Source organism: Felis catus, chromosome F1, assembly GCF_018350175.1.
Source record: "Felis catus isolate Fca126 chromosome F1, F.catus_Fca126_mat1.0, whole genome shotgun sequence".
NCBI lineage: Eukaryota > Metazoa > Chordata > Mammalia > Carnivora > Felidae > Felis > Felis catus.
Genome location: NC_058384.1, coordinates 9196601 through 9213989, shown reverse-complemented (window position 1 = coordinate 9213989; position 17389 = coordinate 9196601). Strand labels below are relative to the sequence as shown.

Here is a 17389-nt window from a genome sequence, read left to right as displayed (position 1 = left end):
ATGTGCACGAGTTTTGTGATCAATTAAGTGTGAGGATCACTGTTGAAATAGTTTTTAGTATGTGAGTCTTAAAAATGGACACAGTGTACAACAATCCCTAATGAATCTCAGGAATCTCAGTTTGTGTCCTCTGGACCACTGTTTGAGAAACATCTGCTTAATACCATTAATAGACTCGGACAGTGGAAATGCATACAGTGGAGATGCATACCAGTTGATCTCATTGTTCTTCCCTCCCACTCCACCACTTGCTCCTCAATCTCTTCCTCTCTGTAGAAGCTGGAATAGCAAGGTTCAGTTTAAGGGGGTGTCTGGGTCAGGGGTAGTGGAGGTAAATATCTATGGTGAAATCAGTGATGACAGCCTGTAATCTGGGTTCGTTTTGGCCAGTGGTTGGGTGAAGAGTGTTCCTGGGTTTTAAGTGTCACGGATCTTTGGTAACTGGTAAAACATCCAGCTTGGCAGCAACTGAGGTCCACTTCAATATTGGCAAACACAGTAAATATTGAGAAAAGGATATTCTGGTACAAATCTGCAGATAATTGGGTGGGTGTGGGAAGTGGTGTGCAAAGAAGGAGACCGAAACAATTTAATTCTGGAAGCGAGTGGGACTGGAAGAGGGAAGGTTTGTGATTTGAATGTTAGGAGCTTGGAAATTCCTTCATGTTATTAATTGATGTGTAAGTGTTTGGCTGTGTCGCCCATGTCTTTGGCCATAACGAAGAATGAACATATTTCAACAAATCACCATTGGTATGGTAGTGGGATCATCAGCATTCTTTTCATATATGGTGAGTCATATATAGTTTTACAAAGCAGTGGAAGGAGGTCACTATAGAAGTGTTAAGCAAATAAAAGTGGTGTTATGAGCAACTTGGTACATTATGTTATATGATTTTGCTTGAATCTGAAGCCTAACATGGATACCTTTTCATTCACTGTGCCTGGAATAATGCTGGTAAAAACTAGGCCTTTAAATGAATGGGTGAATGAATCCCTAAAATTCATTTTTTTAAAAGTTTGACCTTGATTATTAGCTCATACTCGTGGACCAGAGAAGAACACTTGACACTAAATTTAATTTGAAGGCCAAAGCCAAAAGTGTCCAGATGACCTGTGGATTAATCTGGTACAAATTTATAACCACTAGTTTGACATAAGTTGTGTGGTTGCTGTTAAGAACAATAATTTGGGGCTTTAGCCGAGAGAAAAGAATAGACTTTTGCTCGATCTCTCATGTTTCGCAAGAACAAGCCAAGATGATAGGCAGGAAACAGTTGGTTATGATATATTAATGAATAGCAGAATCTTGCTGAGTTGATTAACGTTGCTTAAAAACCTATTGTGTGTTAGTTCTGCTTCTTGTACCTTTACACACTTTAGTATTTCTGCTTATAGGTACACAAGAGAATCGTGTTGAGTGAATGTATAAATGAGTGAATTCATATGTACTTTTGCCAAGCCTTGCATTATTTTTACTTACCTATTTGTGCACTAGCATTTGAAATGACTAATTCTGTTTCATGCATGCACAGTATCTATTTTGGAGTTCAAATGACCTCATAGGAACCCTCATTATACTCTTAGGATGATGATAAACAGCTGGCATTATCTGCATATCATTATGTCCTCAATACTTCTTACATTGTTCTTTCATTATCCCCTCTCTTTTTCCTGTCTCTTCTCCATGACTCAGAGGCCTTCTTTGGTTATGTTTAATTACTGACACAATTTTTCAGTGTTTAGAAAAGTATTATTGACTGTTAACTATATACCATAAACCATACTAGTTACTAGGACCATAGAGATACCTAAGACATGGCCCTTCTCATCAAAAAGCTCCAGTCAATAGAAGGTGTAGGCATATGTTTATATCACCAATAGGATCGTGTGATAAGCATAGCGTAACAGAAAGCAAATAGAAGGTTCTGTGTTATCATTTGGGAAAGAGAATAATTGTAATGGAGATCAAGGTGATTGAGGCAGGCTTTCCAGAGGAGGTCATTTCTAACCAAGCTGAGAGCAGCAAGCCAAAGCGAATGATGCGTATTCCAGGTAGAAGATCTGGTGTGACGGTATAAGTTATTGGCTAAACGCCTGTGCCTTCAACAGTGACTGGGAGTATAAGAAGCAGAGCAAATTTAGAGGCAAATCAATGACATTAACTCTCCATCTATCTAGAGCCCACATATTCTTCAAAACATAGGTCTTACCTCCTCTTTTTTCTGAAGTTCATGCCACCCTAGCCCAAAGTATATTTTGCCCCATAGGATGACAAAATTGTGATTTCAAGCTACAAAATCTTAGGATAGTTTATTGTATACAGAAAAAAATACAAATGTGTTGTTATGCTTGAGTCCAAAATAATGAATTTCATAAATACAGAATAAGAGAAACAGAGGGCCTATAAACATGAAAAAATATTAGACTACTGGTAACTTAAAGGATATAGGGCTCTTCCAAATATTGTTCTTAATCTCAAGCTGCACTAACAGCAGCAGGCTTTCTGGAATGATGGACTTGAGAATCAGACTGTACAGTGGGAGAGTGACATGATGCTCCATTGTGTGTGCCTCATTTGTAAGTCATCAGAAACATACTCAAACAGCAACTACGATCATGATAGGCCTCACATTTATATCAGACAAATTGTGAAGAACCAAAGTACTTAGCACAGACGGCAAAGGAGGAAAAATTTAGCTTTCCCAAAATTTGAAAGAAATTTGCGCTTGACCCCAGAGAGTAGAGCAAGAACCAATGTCTGAAAGCGGAGGAAATATTTTTGTTTAATATAAAGGAGCTGTGTTTTCGTTGTGTCTTGTTTTTGGACAGTGTTTTTTAAAGATGTAATGGTCAATTTAGAGTGACAATGAACTTTTTGTTCCTGGAGGTGTATGAGTCTTGTGAATGCCAAAGATAATTTAGTCATCAGCTTGATAGGAAAGTTTTACCAAATGTCAGTTCCCAAGGTCTGCTCCATGGGTGCCCAGGGTTTCTGCATTTTTTCAAAGGGGGTCTACAAGATAAAAATGACTTGCATAATAACACTAAGATGTTATTTGTTTTTCTGGCAGTGTAAATGTTGGTACTGATGGTTCAAAAGCAGTGAAAGGTAAACATTCTGACATCTCCACCTGAATCAAGGCAGTGGCACTACACTTAGACGTCATTGTAATTCTTCACTGCCATGCACTTGCATGGGGGAAAAAAGCCAATGTCCTTAATGAACAGTGAAAATTTATGAAAACTCAACTCTTGAGTATCTGTGTTTTTAATACTCTGTGTGACAGAGTGGAAAGCACACACAGAGTGTTTCTCCTGGGCAGCAAAGTACAACAGTTCCTGTGATAAAAGTATTTATTGTAAATTAAGGTAGTCCTTTTTCATGGGACACCATCTCTGTTTGAAAACCCAACCGGCAAACTGTGATTCTTAATACATTGACATTTGGTAGACATTTTCTTGAAAATGAACAAATTAAGTGATTACTTTAAGGATACCAGCTGGTGTTTGTGGCCAACGACAAAATTCAAGCTCTGAAGTAACATTGGAATTTTGGAAATTTTATGTCTGCCTCCATAAGTTTGATAGCTTTGCTATAGTTAAGACTTTTGTGATAAGGTGGGCAGTGATTTTTTAAAAAATTGATTTTATTTTTAATGCCATAAAGTAACATGTGCCCGTGTTTGGAAGTTCTGTGATACTTAGCATGGGAAGAAGAAGGGAGTTTTTGGGTCATGGATATGAGACAAAACAGAGACTGTACTCAGGTCCCCTCAACCCTGACTGTGAAATCCAGTGTTCCTTGGCTGTCTCCATAAGAAAAAAAAATGCTGAGACTTTATGTCTCCTGTGTAGCAGCACATCTTGCAGGAATGTGGAGGAAGGATACTTACCACCAGACCAAAGCAGTATATTCCAGGATAGACCCCGGCCTTGACTTCTCACCAACTTTTCCCCTCATTATAATACTGAAAAATCATGTCCAGGGGTGGAGATTTAACATGGTAATTAGATATACAATGCATGAAGAAGCATGACCTTTAAATGCACAGGTGCTGATAAATTCCCACTTCTACATGCTTAGATGTCACCCTTTTCCTGCTTAAGTTTCTTTTTTTTTTAATATGAAATTTATTGTCAAATTGGTTTCCATACAACACCCAGTGCTCATCTCAACAGGTGCCTTCCTCAATCCCCATCACCCACTTTCCCCTCCCTCCCACCCACATCAACCCTCACTTTATTCTCAGTTTTTTTTAATGTATGAAATTTATTGTCAAATTGGTTTCCATACAAACCCAGTGCTCATCCCAAAAGATGCCCTCTTCAATACCCATCACCTACCCTCCCCACCCTCCCACCCCCCATCAACCCTCAGTTTGTTCTCAGTTTTTAAGAGTCTCTTATCCTTTGGCTCTCTCGCACTCTAACCTCTTTTTTTTTTCCCTCCCCCATGGTCTTCTGTCAAATTTCTCAGGATCCACATAAGAGTGAAACATATGGTATCTGTCTTTCTCTGTATGACTTATTTCACTTAGCATCACACTCTCCAGTTCCATCCACATTGCTACAAAAGACCATATTTCATTCTTTCTCATTGACAAGTAGTATTCCATTGTATATATAAACCACAACTTCTTTATCCATTCATCAGTTGATGGACATTTACGCTCTTTCCATAATTTGGCTATTGTTGAAAGTGCTGCCATAAACATTGGGTACAAGTGCCCCTATGCATCAGCACTCCTGTATCCCTTGGGTAAATTCCTAGCAGTGCTACTGCTGGGTCATAGGGTAGATCTATTTTTAATCTTTTGAGGAACCTCCACACTGTTTTCCAGAGTGGCTGCACCAGTTTGCATTCCCACCAACAGTGCAAGAGGGTTCCCGTTTCTCCACATCTTCTCCAGCATCCATAGTCTCCTGATTTGTTCATTTTAGCCACTCTGACTGGCATGAGACTGGTATCTGAGTGTGGTTTTGACTTGTATTTCCCTGATGAGGAGTGACATTGAGCATCTTTTCATGTGCCTGTTGGCCATCTGAATGTCTTCTTTATTTTTTTATTTTTTTTTATTTTTTTTTAACGTTTATTTATTTTTGAGACAGAAAGAGACAGAGCATGAACGGGGAGGGTCAGAGAGAGGGAGACACAGAATCTGAAACAGGCTCCAGGCTCTGAGCTGTCAGCACAGAGCCCGATGCGGGGCTCGAACTCACGGACCGCGAGATCATGACCTGAGCCAAAGTCGGCCGCTTAACCGACTGAGCCACCTAGGCGCCCTGGATGTCTTCTTTAGAGAAGTGTCTATTCATGTCTTCTGCCCATTTCTTCACCGGATTATTTGTTTTTCGGGTGTGGAGTTTGGTGAGTTGTTTATAGATTTTGGACACTAGCCCTTTGTCTGATATGTCATTTGCAAATATCTTTTCCCATTCCATCGGTTGCCTTTTAGTTTTGTTGATAGTTTCCTTTGCAGTGCAGAAGTTTTTTGCCTTCATGAGGTCCCAATAGTTCATTTTTGCTTTTAATTCCCTTGCCTTTGGGTGTCGAGTAAGAAATTGCTGCAGTTGAGGTCAGAGAGGTTTTTCATGCTTTCTCCTCTAGGGTTTTGATAGTTTCCTGTCTCACATTCAGGTCCTTTATCCATTTTGAGTTTGTTTTTGTGAATGGTGTAAGAAAGTGGTCTAGTTTCATTCTTCTGCATGTTGCTGTCCAGTTCTCCCAGCACCATTTGTTAAAGAGGCTGTCTTTTTTCCATTGGATATTCTTTCCTGTTTTGTTAAAGATTATTGGCCATATTTTTGTGGGTCCAATTCTGGAGTGTCTATTCTATTCCATTGGTCTATTGTTTAACATAGTGTTGAAAGTGCTAGCATCAGCAATCAGACAACAAAAGGAAATCAAAGGCATCAAAATTGGCAAAGGTGAAGTCAAGCTTTCACTTTTTGCAGATGACATACTACACATGGAAAACCTAATAGACTCCACCAAAATTTTGCTAGAACTTATACATAACTTCAGCAAAGTCGCAGCATACAAAATTAATGTACAGAAATAAATTGCATTCTTATACACTACTAATGAAGCAACAGAAAGACAAATAAAGAAACTGATCCCATTCACAATTGCACCAAGAAGCATAAAATACCTAGGAATAAACCTAACCAAAGATGTAAAAGATCTGTGCTGAAAACTATAGAAAACTTATGAAGGAAATTGAAGAAGATACAAAGAAATGGAAAAACATTCCATGCTTATGGATTGGAAGAATAAATACTGTTAAAATGTCAATGCTACCCAAAGCAATCTACACATTCAATGCAATCCCAATCAAAATTGCACAAGCATTCTTCTTGAAGCTAGAACAAGCAATCCTAAAATTTGTATGGAACCACAAAAGACCCCGAATAGCCAAAGTAATATTGAAGAAGAAGACCAAAGCGGGAGGCATCACAATCCTGGACTTCAGCCTCTACTACAAAGCTGTAATCACCAAGACAGCATGGTTTTGACACAAAAACAGACACTTAGTCCTGCCTAAGTTTATTTAAAACATTCTCCCTGACCTCTCCTCTAGGAGTCAGCCTGAGGACACTTTTCTTTTGTGCTGTCTTCTTTGTTCTCTGCCATAAGCCCCAATAAAGCCTTGCCTGAAACTCCTGTTTGGCCTCTGATTAATTTCTATTGTTTAGAGAGCCCAGGGGCCAGGTATGGTATGGAATGGAGTGGCATTTACTTCCTTATCATCCATAAAGCAGCACTGTCAACCCTGGGCAACTTTTCTTTCTGAAGTCAGCAGAAATGGTCTGATAGAGCATAAGTGTCAAGGACTATGCAATTTGTAATTCATGTGTACTGAATAATTTGGAGAATAACTCTACAGTTTTGCCAGAAAGTCACTTTATTCTCAAGACATTGGAGCATTTTATCTTTCTCTCCTATATTTGATTATTATGATGATTTACCTTAACCATCTTTTTCTCTCTTAGTTGTTTGTTCAGATTTTATGTGTTTTTATTTAAGAGCCAGAGAAATTTACTGAGTGCATGGAGTCAGCTTCTGATCATTCACCTGCTCATACCAGCACTCAACTAGGTTGAGTCTATGTCAGGTTATCTAAGGTTCTAAAAACAAAAATTAAACCAACAAACTTAATTACTTCATCGGATTGTAGCAAGGTGGATTTTTTTTCTCCCTGTCGACGTTTGGGTATTGAATGTGATTGAGTTTGAAGAGAGCAGACTAATTTTCTGCTCTGCTAAGCGAAATAAGTCAATCAGAAAGAGACAAATATCATATGATTTCATTCATATGTGGAATTAAAGAAACAAAACAGATGAACATATGGGCGGGGGGGAAAAAGAAGAGAGAGGAACAAACCACAAGAGATTCCTAATGATAGAGAACAAACTGAGGGTTGACAGAGGGAGGTGGGTGGGCGATGGGCTAGATGGGTGATGGGCATTAAGAAGGGGACTTGTGATGAACACTGCGTGTTGTATGTAAGATATGAATCACTGAATTCTACTCCTGAAACCAATATTGCAATGGGTGTTAACTAACTAAAAGTTAAACTAAAAAAAGAATAGAGAGTTTATATGGACTGGAACCCTTTATATGCTGTATTTTGGTGCAGACCTCCATGTCTTAAAATAACCCTTGTCTTATCAATATTCTTAATTTTAATATTCTTTTACAATATTGCCCTGGGCACTCATTTGCCAGAAAGATGAGCATTGTCTTTATTAAAAGCCATCTCGTTACTTGGTTTTAAGTGGTATAATGATGGGATCTGTGGGCCTGACTCTTATGGACAGTAACTATGATAAGTGGTGTCTACTTCCCTAAAATTCTTGGGCCAGGTCACAATAAAGTGGTGGGGAAAAGCAAGATTACTATACAGTTGAAATTCTAGAAGCAGGTTCTAAAACTTTGGAGTAGCTCGGGATATTTCCATTAAATTCATGCTTTTTAATTCTTTGGATCTTTTGTTGCATTGTATTTCAAAAGCAAATTTTATTTTCAATACAAACCCTCAGAAGATCTACTGATCTGTCTTCAAACCCTCTTCCGCTGTTAAAAGAAGCTTCATTTGAGGGTGCATGGCTGGCTCAGTCAGCAGAGCATGCGACTCTTGATCTCGGGATTGTGAGTTCACGCCCCACAATGGGCATAGAGCTTACTTAAAAATAAATGAATAAAATAAAAAGTGAGCAGTTTTAAAAAATAAAAAAAAAATGAAACTTCATTTGAAGAACTAGTCTTTGCTAGTTAATACCATCACCTGAAACCTGCATTTCAAGAGAATCAGGGAATGCAAAACAGAACATAGCTGTTTTTCCGATGAAATCTTTAGTTTCTATAAACCTATTAGAGTGTATCTCATACAGTAGTTCTTGGCTAAACTGCTTTAATGTTTAAACAAAAAAATAATAATTAAAATAATAATTTTAAATTCTGAGAATTAGACTCAAATTCAAAATATGGTTGCCTACTCACACTTCTCAATGCATTGAAGTACTGTATTTGGCTGTTTTGAAACATCTTTATGAGTTATAAAATAAAGACTGCAAATATAAAGCATCCAAATTTTTCATAAAGAAGAATAGATGCGTGTTTCTCCGTGTCTGTAAAATCTTCCACCATATATTAAAAATGCAGAAGAAACTTTCCTACAAAGAAACAAATTTAGGATGACAGACTTTTAGCTTGTAATTATAAATGGTAAAAGAAGATATTTTGGAAGAAAAGAAGCCTAAAACCATCTTTGTGTCAAAAAGAAAATTCAGCAGAAAAATCAACCTTTTATTTTTGTTCCAGGACTTAATAATTCAATTGTATTTTTCCCCTAAAAAAAGCCATAAACAATGATTGCAATGGTTAAATAAGTACTTTTTTTTCCTTTAAAAGTCTTATAACATTATGACCAAATTACTTCCAAATTTATCTTGATTGATTTCTAAATAAGACATACCACTTTAAAATGAAATTCTTGTATTCTAGAGAGTATTACAAACAGCCAAAAAACAAGAGAGGAACACTGTATTATTTTAAAGCATGCTTAAATAAATAAATGTTTTGCAGATCACTAATAGCCAATAACATTATTTGGAAGGTTTGGAGGTGATCTGGTTTGCATTAAACATATTTACACTTTAAAATGCCTTCATGAATTAAGTCAAGCTTTACTGCAAACAGATGCTAAGAAATATGAAAATATATAGAGTTTGCTGTATTAAGATTATCATAATCTAAGGGACTCATTTCATAAGATTTGCAATAACCGTTTGGCATTATATTTTCCAGAGAGCACAGTCAGATGAACTGGAAAAAATTGAAAAGCATGGCCGGTCCTCCAAAGACAAAGAAAATGCCAAGTCTCTGGACAAACCTGAACAGTAAGAACACCTCAGGACCTTGTTGAGGGCAGCCTCTTTCCATTTGGAAAATGTAGCATCTTCCGTGCATGATTGTTATGAATATGAGGATAAACATCTGTTTATATGAATTATATTCTTCTTAACTTGGCTTTATTTCCTTAGGTTCCTTTATGAACTGTCACTAATCCCCAACTTTTCAGAACGAGTCTTTTGTATCCTCTTCCAGTCCACATTTTCAGAAAGCATTTGCTCAATTCGTCGCAAACTGGAATTGCTACAGAAATTGTGTGAGGTGAGTTCCAGTCCATAGACAGCTGACGACTGAGTTCTGATATTTAATTGTGTTCAGCCATGTCCACATTTCAAAATCGTTTTCTTTTATTTACTCTACAAATAAATTTGGAGAATAGCAGTTCCACAAAAGAGAACATACGATGACTAGTTTCAAGATCAAAGAAAAACTTGGAGAGTTGCGCGCCACGGGGCCAGTTGCTGCAGTGTGCTCATTATGCTCCCACGTCCGGGGATTTCTGCCCCTTCTGCTTCTGCCAAAACAAAATTTTCACTTTCCCTGGTCCTTTCTTACATCAGACTTCAGATTAAATGTGATTTGAAGGCATTTTATTTATTTGCCTTCAGTTTTGGAAGGGGCCTTCAACAAATTGTTAATGATTCCATCCAAATGATTTAGGAACAGCTGTATGACTCAACAGAAGATGAATATTCTCCAGAAAACAAAGAAGAAATGCTTGGCATGAATTACCAATATTACCATTTAAAACAATTTGTCAAAAATCAATAGTGCCATTCGTTCTGGTTGTGGTAAATCATTTTGAAAAGTAGTAAGATGTTATTAAAGACACATTTTCAGAGGAAAGAATACTTGCAAATTCCAGCTAAGCTTCATGTTTTGGAAGAAGTGAGTGTGAACTTTTCAGGGATAAATCTAAATTTGGAATTAATCTTTAAAACTGTGTTTTGGTTTCCTACAATTTATGCCAAAAATTTGTATCGTAGGTACAATTAGGGTGACGGCAGCGACATTCTTTTCTAGTCGTTCTCATATTACAACCTTATTTGTTTTCCATGCAGTTGCATCAGAAATGGCTTAGAATGGTGTCTGTCACTTTACAAATGTGTACCTGAATTCTTGTAGGTGGTACAACTTCCTAAAGCTACCTTTGGGTAAACTAAAAATAAAACTATCCTATAATCCAGCATTTTCACCGTTAGGTATTTACCCAAAAATACAGATTTGAAGGGGTACATGTACCCCAATATTTATAGCAGCATTATCAATAATAGCCAGACTATGGAGAGAGCACAAATGTCTGTGGACTGATGGACTGATGAATGGATAAAGAAGATAACTTATATACACATATACATATGTATATACATATGTATGCACGTATATATGTATAATGTACATATCTATGTGTACATATATATGTATATATATGACGGAATGTTATTCAGCCATCAAAAAGAATGAAATCTTACCATTTGTAATGAAGTGGATGGAGCTAGAATGTATTATGCTAAGTGAGATAAGTCAATCAGAGAAAGACAGATACCATATGATTTCACTCATATGTGGAATTTAAGAAACAAAATGGATGTGAACCTATGGGAAGGAGTGTGGGAAAGAGAAGAGAGAGAAACAAACCACAAGAGACTCTCAATGTTGACAGAGGGAGGTGGGTGGGGGATGGGCTAGATAGGTGATGGGTACTGAGGAGGACACTGTGATAAGCAGTGGGTATTGTATGTAAGTGATGAATCACTGAATTCTACTCCTGAAATTAATATTGCACTGTATGTTAACTAAAATTTAATAAAAACATAAAGTTAACTTTGGAGACACTACTCTTAAAATATCCTAATAATATACAATGATACAGTTTGGATGTGACCCAAAATTATTAGTATGATATGAATATCTGCCACTGACTTAAGATAATTCAAAGAAAACTTTGTCTAAGAGATAAAATGTTCTTTACTCTATCTTACAGACATTAAAAAATGGCCCAGGGGTTATGCAAATTCTGGGTTTGGTTCTTGCTTTTGGCAACTACATGAATGGTGGAAATAAGACTCGAGGACAGGCAGATGGCTTTGGGTTAGACATTCTTCCGAAGCTGAAAGATGTTAAAAGCAGTGTAAGTATTTTGTGTGAATGAATGTAGGCAAATTGAGAATTAGAAGGTTTGTTTAGTAATGAGTTTGACTGTAAACATGTTGTAATAAATGTTTATGTTCCAAGGTCAAAAATGTCTTTCTGTTCTGAGCTAGGTAAAAGTATGTGGCCTTCATATGTTTATGATTTTGTGAATGTTTCCCAAAGTGAGTAATTATTAATACTATGTTTAATGAATAATTGAATAGAGAATAAAAATAATTATTTTTTCAGTCTATCATTACCATGTCTGCTAAAATTTATCCTTTTGGAGTCTGAGGACTAATTAATTTTCATAAATTAGACAGTATTATTCTTCTCTTCTGTGTTAAGTAATGGAGGCCAATAGGCTTGTGGTTTTTTTTTTTTTATAATTTTTTTTCAACGTTTTTTATTTATTTTGGGGACAGAGAGAGACAGAGCATGAACGGGCGAGGGGCAGAGAGAGAGGGAGACACAGAATCGGAAACAGGCTCCAGGCTCTGAGCCATCAGCCCAGAGCCTGACGCGGGGCTCGAACTCACAGACCGCGAGATCGTGACCTGGCTGAAGTCGGACGCTTAACCGACTGCGCCACCCAGGCGCCCCTAGGCTTGTGTTTTAAAAACAAAACGAAGATGGGTGAAAGTAGATTATAAATAAAATGTAAAAAGTTATCTTGTTTTTCTACATATGATATTCCCCTTGACACTGGTATATGTGGGAATGCCCAAGCCCTTTTGCAGGACTAATTAATTTTTGATCCTACTTCTATACTGGTATTTGTTTAAAGTTAACATCTAAGAGATTACGAGAGTGCCAGTAAAAATATAAGATTAGGGAACAACCATGATGGTTAGAATTAATGTCTGAGAATATAAACTTAGAAGATAATAGAATTCTATTTCTCTGATGGAATCTCTACACAGAACTGTATGATAGAGGAAATTATGGACATGTTTTTAAAACATTACATTTAAGGGGTGCCTAGGTGGCTTAATCAGTTGAGCATCCGACTTCAGCTCAAATCATGTTTCGAAGTTTGTGAGTTCGAGTCCCACATTGGGCTCTGTGCTGACAGCTCAGAGCCTGGAGCCTGCTTCAGATTCTGTGTGTGTGTGTGTGTGTGTGTGTGTGTGTGTGTGTGCCCCTCCCCTACTCACACTCTGTCTCTTTCTCTCTCAAAAATAAATAAACATTTAAAAATATTTTAAAATATTAAGTTTAAATAAGTAGTTGGCTCATAGAAATGGAAATAGTAGAATTGTTCTTCCTAGATAAAGAATATAGTTGAACCTTGAATGATGTGGGGCTTAGGGCACTGACCTCCCGCTCCGTCAAAAAGCCATGCATAACGTTTGACTCCCAAGACTTAAGTACTAACAGCCCACTGTTGACAAGAAGTCTAACCAATAACGTTAATCTATTGACACCTATTTCATATGTTATATGTAACATATATACTGTATTCTTACAATAAAGTAAGCTAGAGAAAATATTATTAAGAAAATCATAAGGAAGAGAAATTACATTTCCAGTATTATACTGTATTTGTTGACAAAAATCTATGTGTAAGTGGACCCACGCAGTTCAAACCCATGTTGTTCAAGGCTTGCTTTATGTCTCCCTCATAAGAAGCAGACACTTTTTTTGTTGTTGTTTCTGGTGGTCAACAACTCATTTGTTCATTCATTCATGCATACACTCATATATTCATTTAACATTCTTTCATTGAGTTCAGTGAAATACCAGTTACTACTTTTCCAGAATTGAATAAAGCATAATCCTTTCTTGGAATACCAGCAGCATGTAATTTTTGTGATTTTTTATGGGTATATTTGTTCAGATGCTAGTATATTTGTATGACACAAATTTTCATAGGAACCTCCAATATGTCAACCTGATAAATCACATTTGTTCAAAAGCAAAAGCTCTCTTGGAAGCATTGAATAGTTCTTAACAACTGATTGTTGAATTGAAACAGGTAACTTTTTCAAATAATACTGGAACGTAAATATCATTGACATAATTTTTAACATAAAAATGGATCTGAGATAGATGCTGATAATCATAATTACATATGAATAAAGGATTATTTGGGTTTTTTATTGGTTAGTATATCTTATTCAATCTCCAAGTAAGTTAAATTTTACTAATTTAAATAATTAAGGAGTATCCTAGATAAAAATTACATAATAAAATCAAGAAGCAAGATTTTTTGTTTTTAATAATTTCATTTGCATTCGCATAAGAGTTATACTAGTCTTCCTGATTTGATTCTTACTCTATAAAATGAATATAACTGTGTCTACTTCTTAGTACTGTTTGTGGACCTGCGTGGACAGAGCTGTTACTCAGATCACTCAGAATTTTCACTCAGCATGCCTATCAGCAGGCAGTTAATAAATGTTTTGTTAATTCATTCAAGTACTGCTAACTGTACTGCATATTTCTTTGAATTATATTAGGAAAGAGAACGGAAAGTTGGTTAAATTATATGCAAGCAAATGATGTTCCTGAAAAATATATTACTTTTACTATTATAAGATATTACTGCATAATATCTTATTATATTATTACTATACATTACCATGAAGAAAGTCTCTAAAAGCTGTATTATCATATGTCAAACTAAATTATGAAAGGATATTGCTTTTTATAAATAGAGGGAAAATAATCGTTAGATTGAACATTTCAGGGAATGTAGTTTGTGTCATATGGTTTTTAAATATATGTGTGTGTGTGTGTGTGTGTGTGTATTTGTCCTCCCACATTCAGAGTATCTAGTTCTAATTTTGAATGATGAAAACTTAATACCTTTTAAATGTGCCAGAAAGGAGGTAAAAACCTATTCTTTGAAGCCTATTAGAATAGAAACAATTCTACATTTTTTTCCATAGAAATACACACTGCATTGTTTATAGCTGCCTGGATATTAATTCCACAATCTCAGATGCTGACATAGCAATTTATAATATAGACTCACATTTTTAACGCTCCTGCTGACTTGAAATTGTACTTAACTTTATTTTCTTTATCTACTAACAAGCCTCAGTCAAACTTACTGTTGCAGATTGATACCTGCTGGTCCAGAAGTGGTATAGAAATGCTGGCAATGTTTAATCATTTCAGTTAAGATAGTAGTTATACTTTTAAACATAAAGCATGATAATTAGTGAACTAATTTTCTGATCAAAGAGGGTAAAACAGGAAAGTATTCACAGTTGAGACTCCACCCTTGAACAGCTGGGCTTCCATTTGGGGCTTAGATTAAAACACTGGGGAAAACCAGGATCTTCTGTGCCATTGAAATCCTTAGATGTAGTGGCTGTAGTACTTTGAAATATAGAATTTCACATTTTATTCTAAATGTTCTCATCTGTGTGTTGATTTACTGGAATCTATTTTATTTGACGCTGTAATATTTAAAAAATATATTTTTACTTACTTTGGTCTTTCTGCCTAGGACAATAGCAGAAGCCTTTTGTCATACATTGTCTCCTACTATCTTCGAAATTTTGATGAGGTAAGGCAATTTTTACAGTGATATTTTGTTATTCTTTATTGTTGAGGGATTTGGCAGTATTTGCTATTTTGCCATTGTCATTGTTGTATTATTTTTATTTATATTGATGCTGATTTGTTTTAAAATTATGTGTTTCTGGGGCTCCTGGGTGGCGCAGTCGGTTAAGCGTCCGACTTCAGCTCAGGTCACAATCTCGCGGTCCGGGAGTTTGAGCCCCACGTCGGGCTCTGGGCTGATGGCTCAGAGCCTGGAGCCTGTTTCCGATTCTGTGTCTCCCTCTCTCTCTGCCCCTCCCCCGTTCATGCTCTGTCTCTCTCTGTCCCAAAAATAAATAAACGTTGAAAAAAAAATTAAAAAAAAAATTATGTGTTTTTGCTAATTAGGACGCTGGAAAAGAACAGTGTGTTTTTCCACTGCCAGAACCTCAGGACCTTTTTCAGGCTTCACAGATGAAGTTTGAAGATTTTCAAAAAGATCTCAGAAAACTAAAGAAAGACTTGAAAGGTAACTTACAATCTTAAAGAGTCGTGTTTGTATTATTTATGCTTGGTTAATGAGAAAAACCTGACTTTTCAATGTTTTTGAAGACAGCAAATCTTTAACAGCTTTGTAAAACTAGATTTTTTTAGTGTGGCAAAAGAAAAACTTTGCCAATAGACTAGTTTTTTTGTTGTTCAAAAAGTTACGTGTATTAGACATTTAGATATTGAATAGCATATTGGTTATTTGAATAGCAATCCCCTTGATCAGAAACAAATTTGATCATCTTGTTTACACTTTATAGCCAAGAACATTTGTCCATTTATCATGATATTGTTAAAAGATAAATACTCCCTCCCTATCGGGTATACTTGCACAAGATGTTGTGGTTCGTGAACTTTCCTGGGAACAAAAATCTTCTCTCACTTGTTTGGTCAAAAAACACATGTATGTATAACATCTTTATTAACAGTCACAAAGCCTTGTATCAAATCATTTTGAAGAGAGTCTAAAATTCTTCAGATTTCTAGAAAAGACCCTGGAGAGCCAAAGCAATCTTGAAAAAGAAAACCAAAGAAGGAGGCATCACAATCCCGGACTTCAAGCTATACTACAAAGCTGTCATCATCAAGACAGTATGGTACTGGCACAAGAACAGACACTCAGATCAGTGGAACAGAATAGAGAACCCAGAAATGGATCCACAAACGTATGGCCAACTAATCTTTGACAAATCAGGAAAGAACATTCAATGGAATAAAGACAGTCTCTTCAGCAAGTGGTGCTGGGAAAACTGAACAGAGACATGCAGAAGAATGAACCTGGACCTTTCTTATACGATACACGAAAATAAACTCAAAATGGATGAAAGACCTAAATGTAAGACACGAAGCCATCAAAATCTTTGAGGAGAAAGTAACATTTTAAAATAAAAAATGTCAAATTGGAAAAGAAGAAGTAAAACTGTCATTATTTGCTGAGGACATTTTATATACAAAATGTCCTAAAGACTCCACCAAAAACTAGGAGACTAATAAACTAAGTTGCAGGGTACATAATAAATATACAAAAATATATTACATTTTTATATAGCAACAAAGGACTATCCAAAAGAGAAATAAAAGAAACAATCTCATTACAACTGCATCAAAAAGAATAAAATACCCAGGGATAAATTCGACCCAGAATGTGCAAGATCTGTACACTAACACCTATAAGACATTGATGAAAGAAATTAAAGAATATACAAATAGAAAGGTATTCTGTATTCATTGTTTGGAAGACTTAATATTGTTAGAAATGTCCACATTACCCAAAGCAATCTACAGATTCAATGCAATCCCTATCAAAATTCCAATGGCCTTTTTCATAGAATTAGAACAAATGATCCTTAAATTTGTATAGAACCACAAAAGATCCACAATAGCCAAAGCAATTTTGAGAAAGAATAAAGCTGGAAACTTAATACATACCTCCTGATTTCAAGGTATATTACAAAGCTAGAGTAATCAGAACAGTATAGTATTTGCATAGATCAACTGAACAGAATAGGAAGCCCAGAAATAAGCCCATATATATATGGTCAATTAATTTATGACAAAGGAGGCAAGAATATACAATGGGGAAAGGATGGTCTCTTCAATAAGTTGAGGCTGGGAAAACTGGACATGCAAATGCAAAAAAAAAAAAAAGAAAAAAGAAAAAGAAAAAGAAACTGTATAGTATCTTACACCATACCCCAAAATTAACTCAAAATAAGGACCTGAATGTAAGACCAGAAACCATAAAACTCATAGAAGAAAACATAGGCAGTAAGCTGCTTGATATCAGTGTGGGTG

General features: G+C 36.1%; 1 protein-coding gene across 1 annotated transcript in view; it reads left to right on the top strand.

Annotated features, from left to right (window-relative positions):
- FMN2 (formin 2) overlaps positions 1-17389 on the top strand; it is a 492613-nt gene that overhangs the window by 346218 nt on the left and 129006 nt on the right. Inside the window, exons 14-18 of the mRNA XM_045048716.1 lie at positions 9314-9405; positions 9550-9679; positions 11403-11549; positions 15012-15071; positions 15455-15575. Of these exons, the coding sequence (XP_044904651.1) occupies positions 9314-9405; positions 9550-9679; positions 11403-11549; positions 15012-15071; positions 15455-15575 (550 nt within the window). The remainder of the gene's footprint in view (positions 1-9313; positions 9406-9549; positions 9680-11402; positions 11550-15011; positions 15072-15454; positions 15576-17389) is intronic.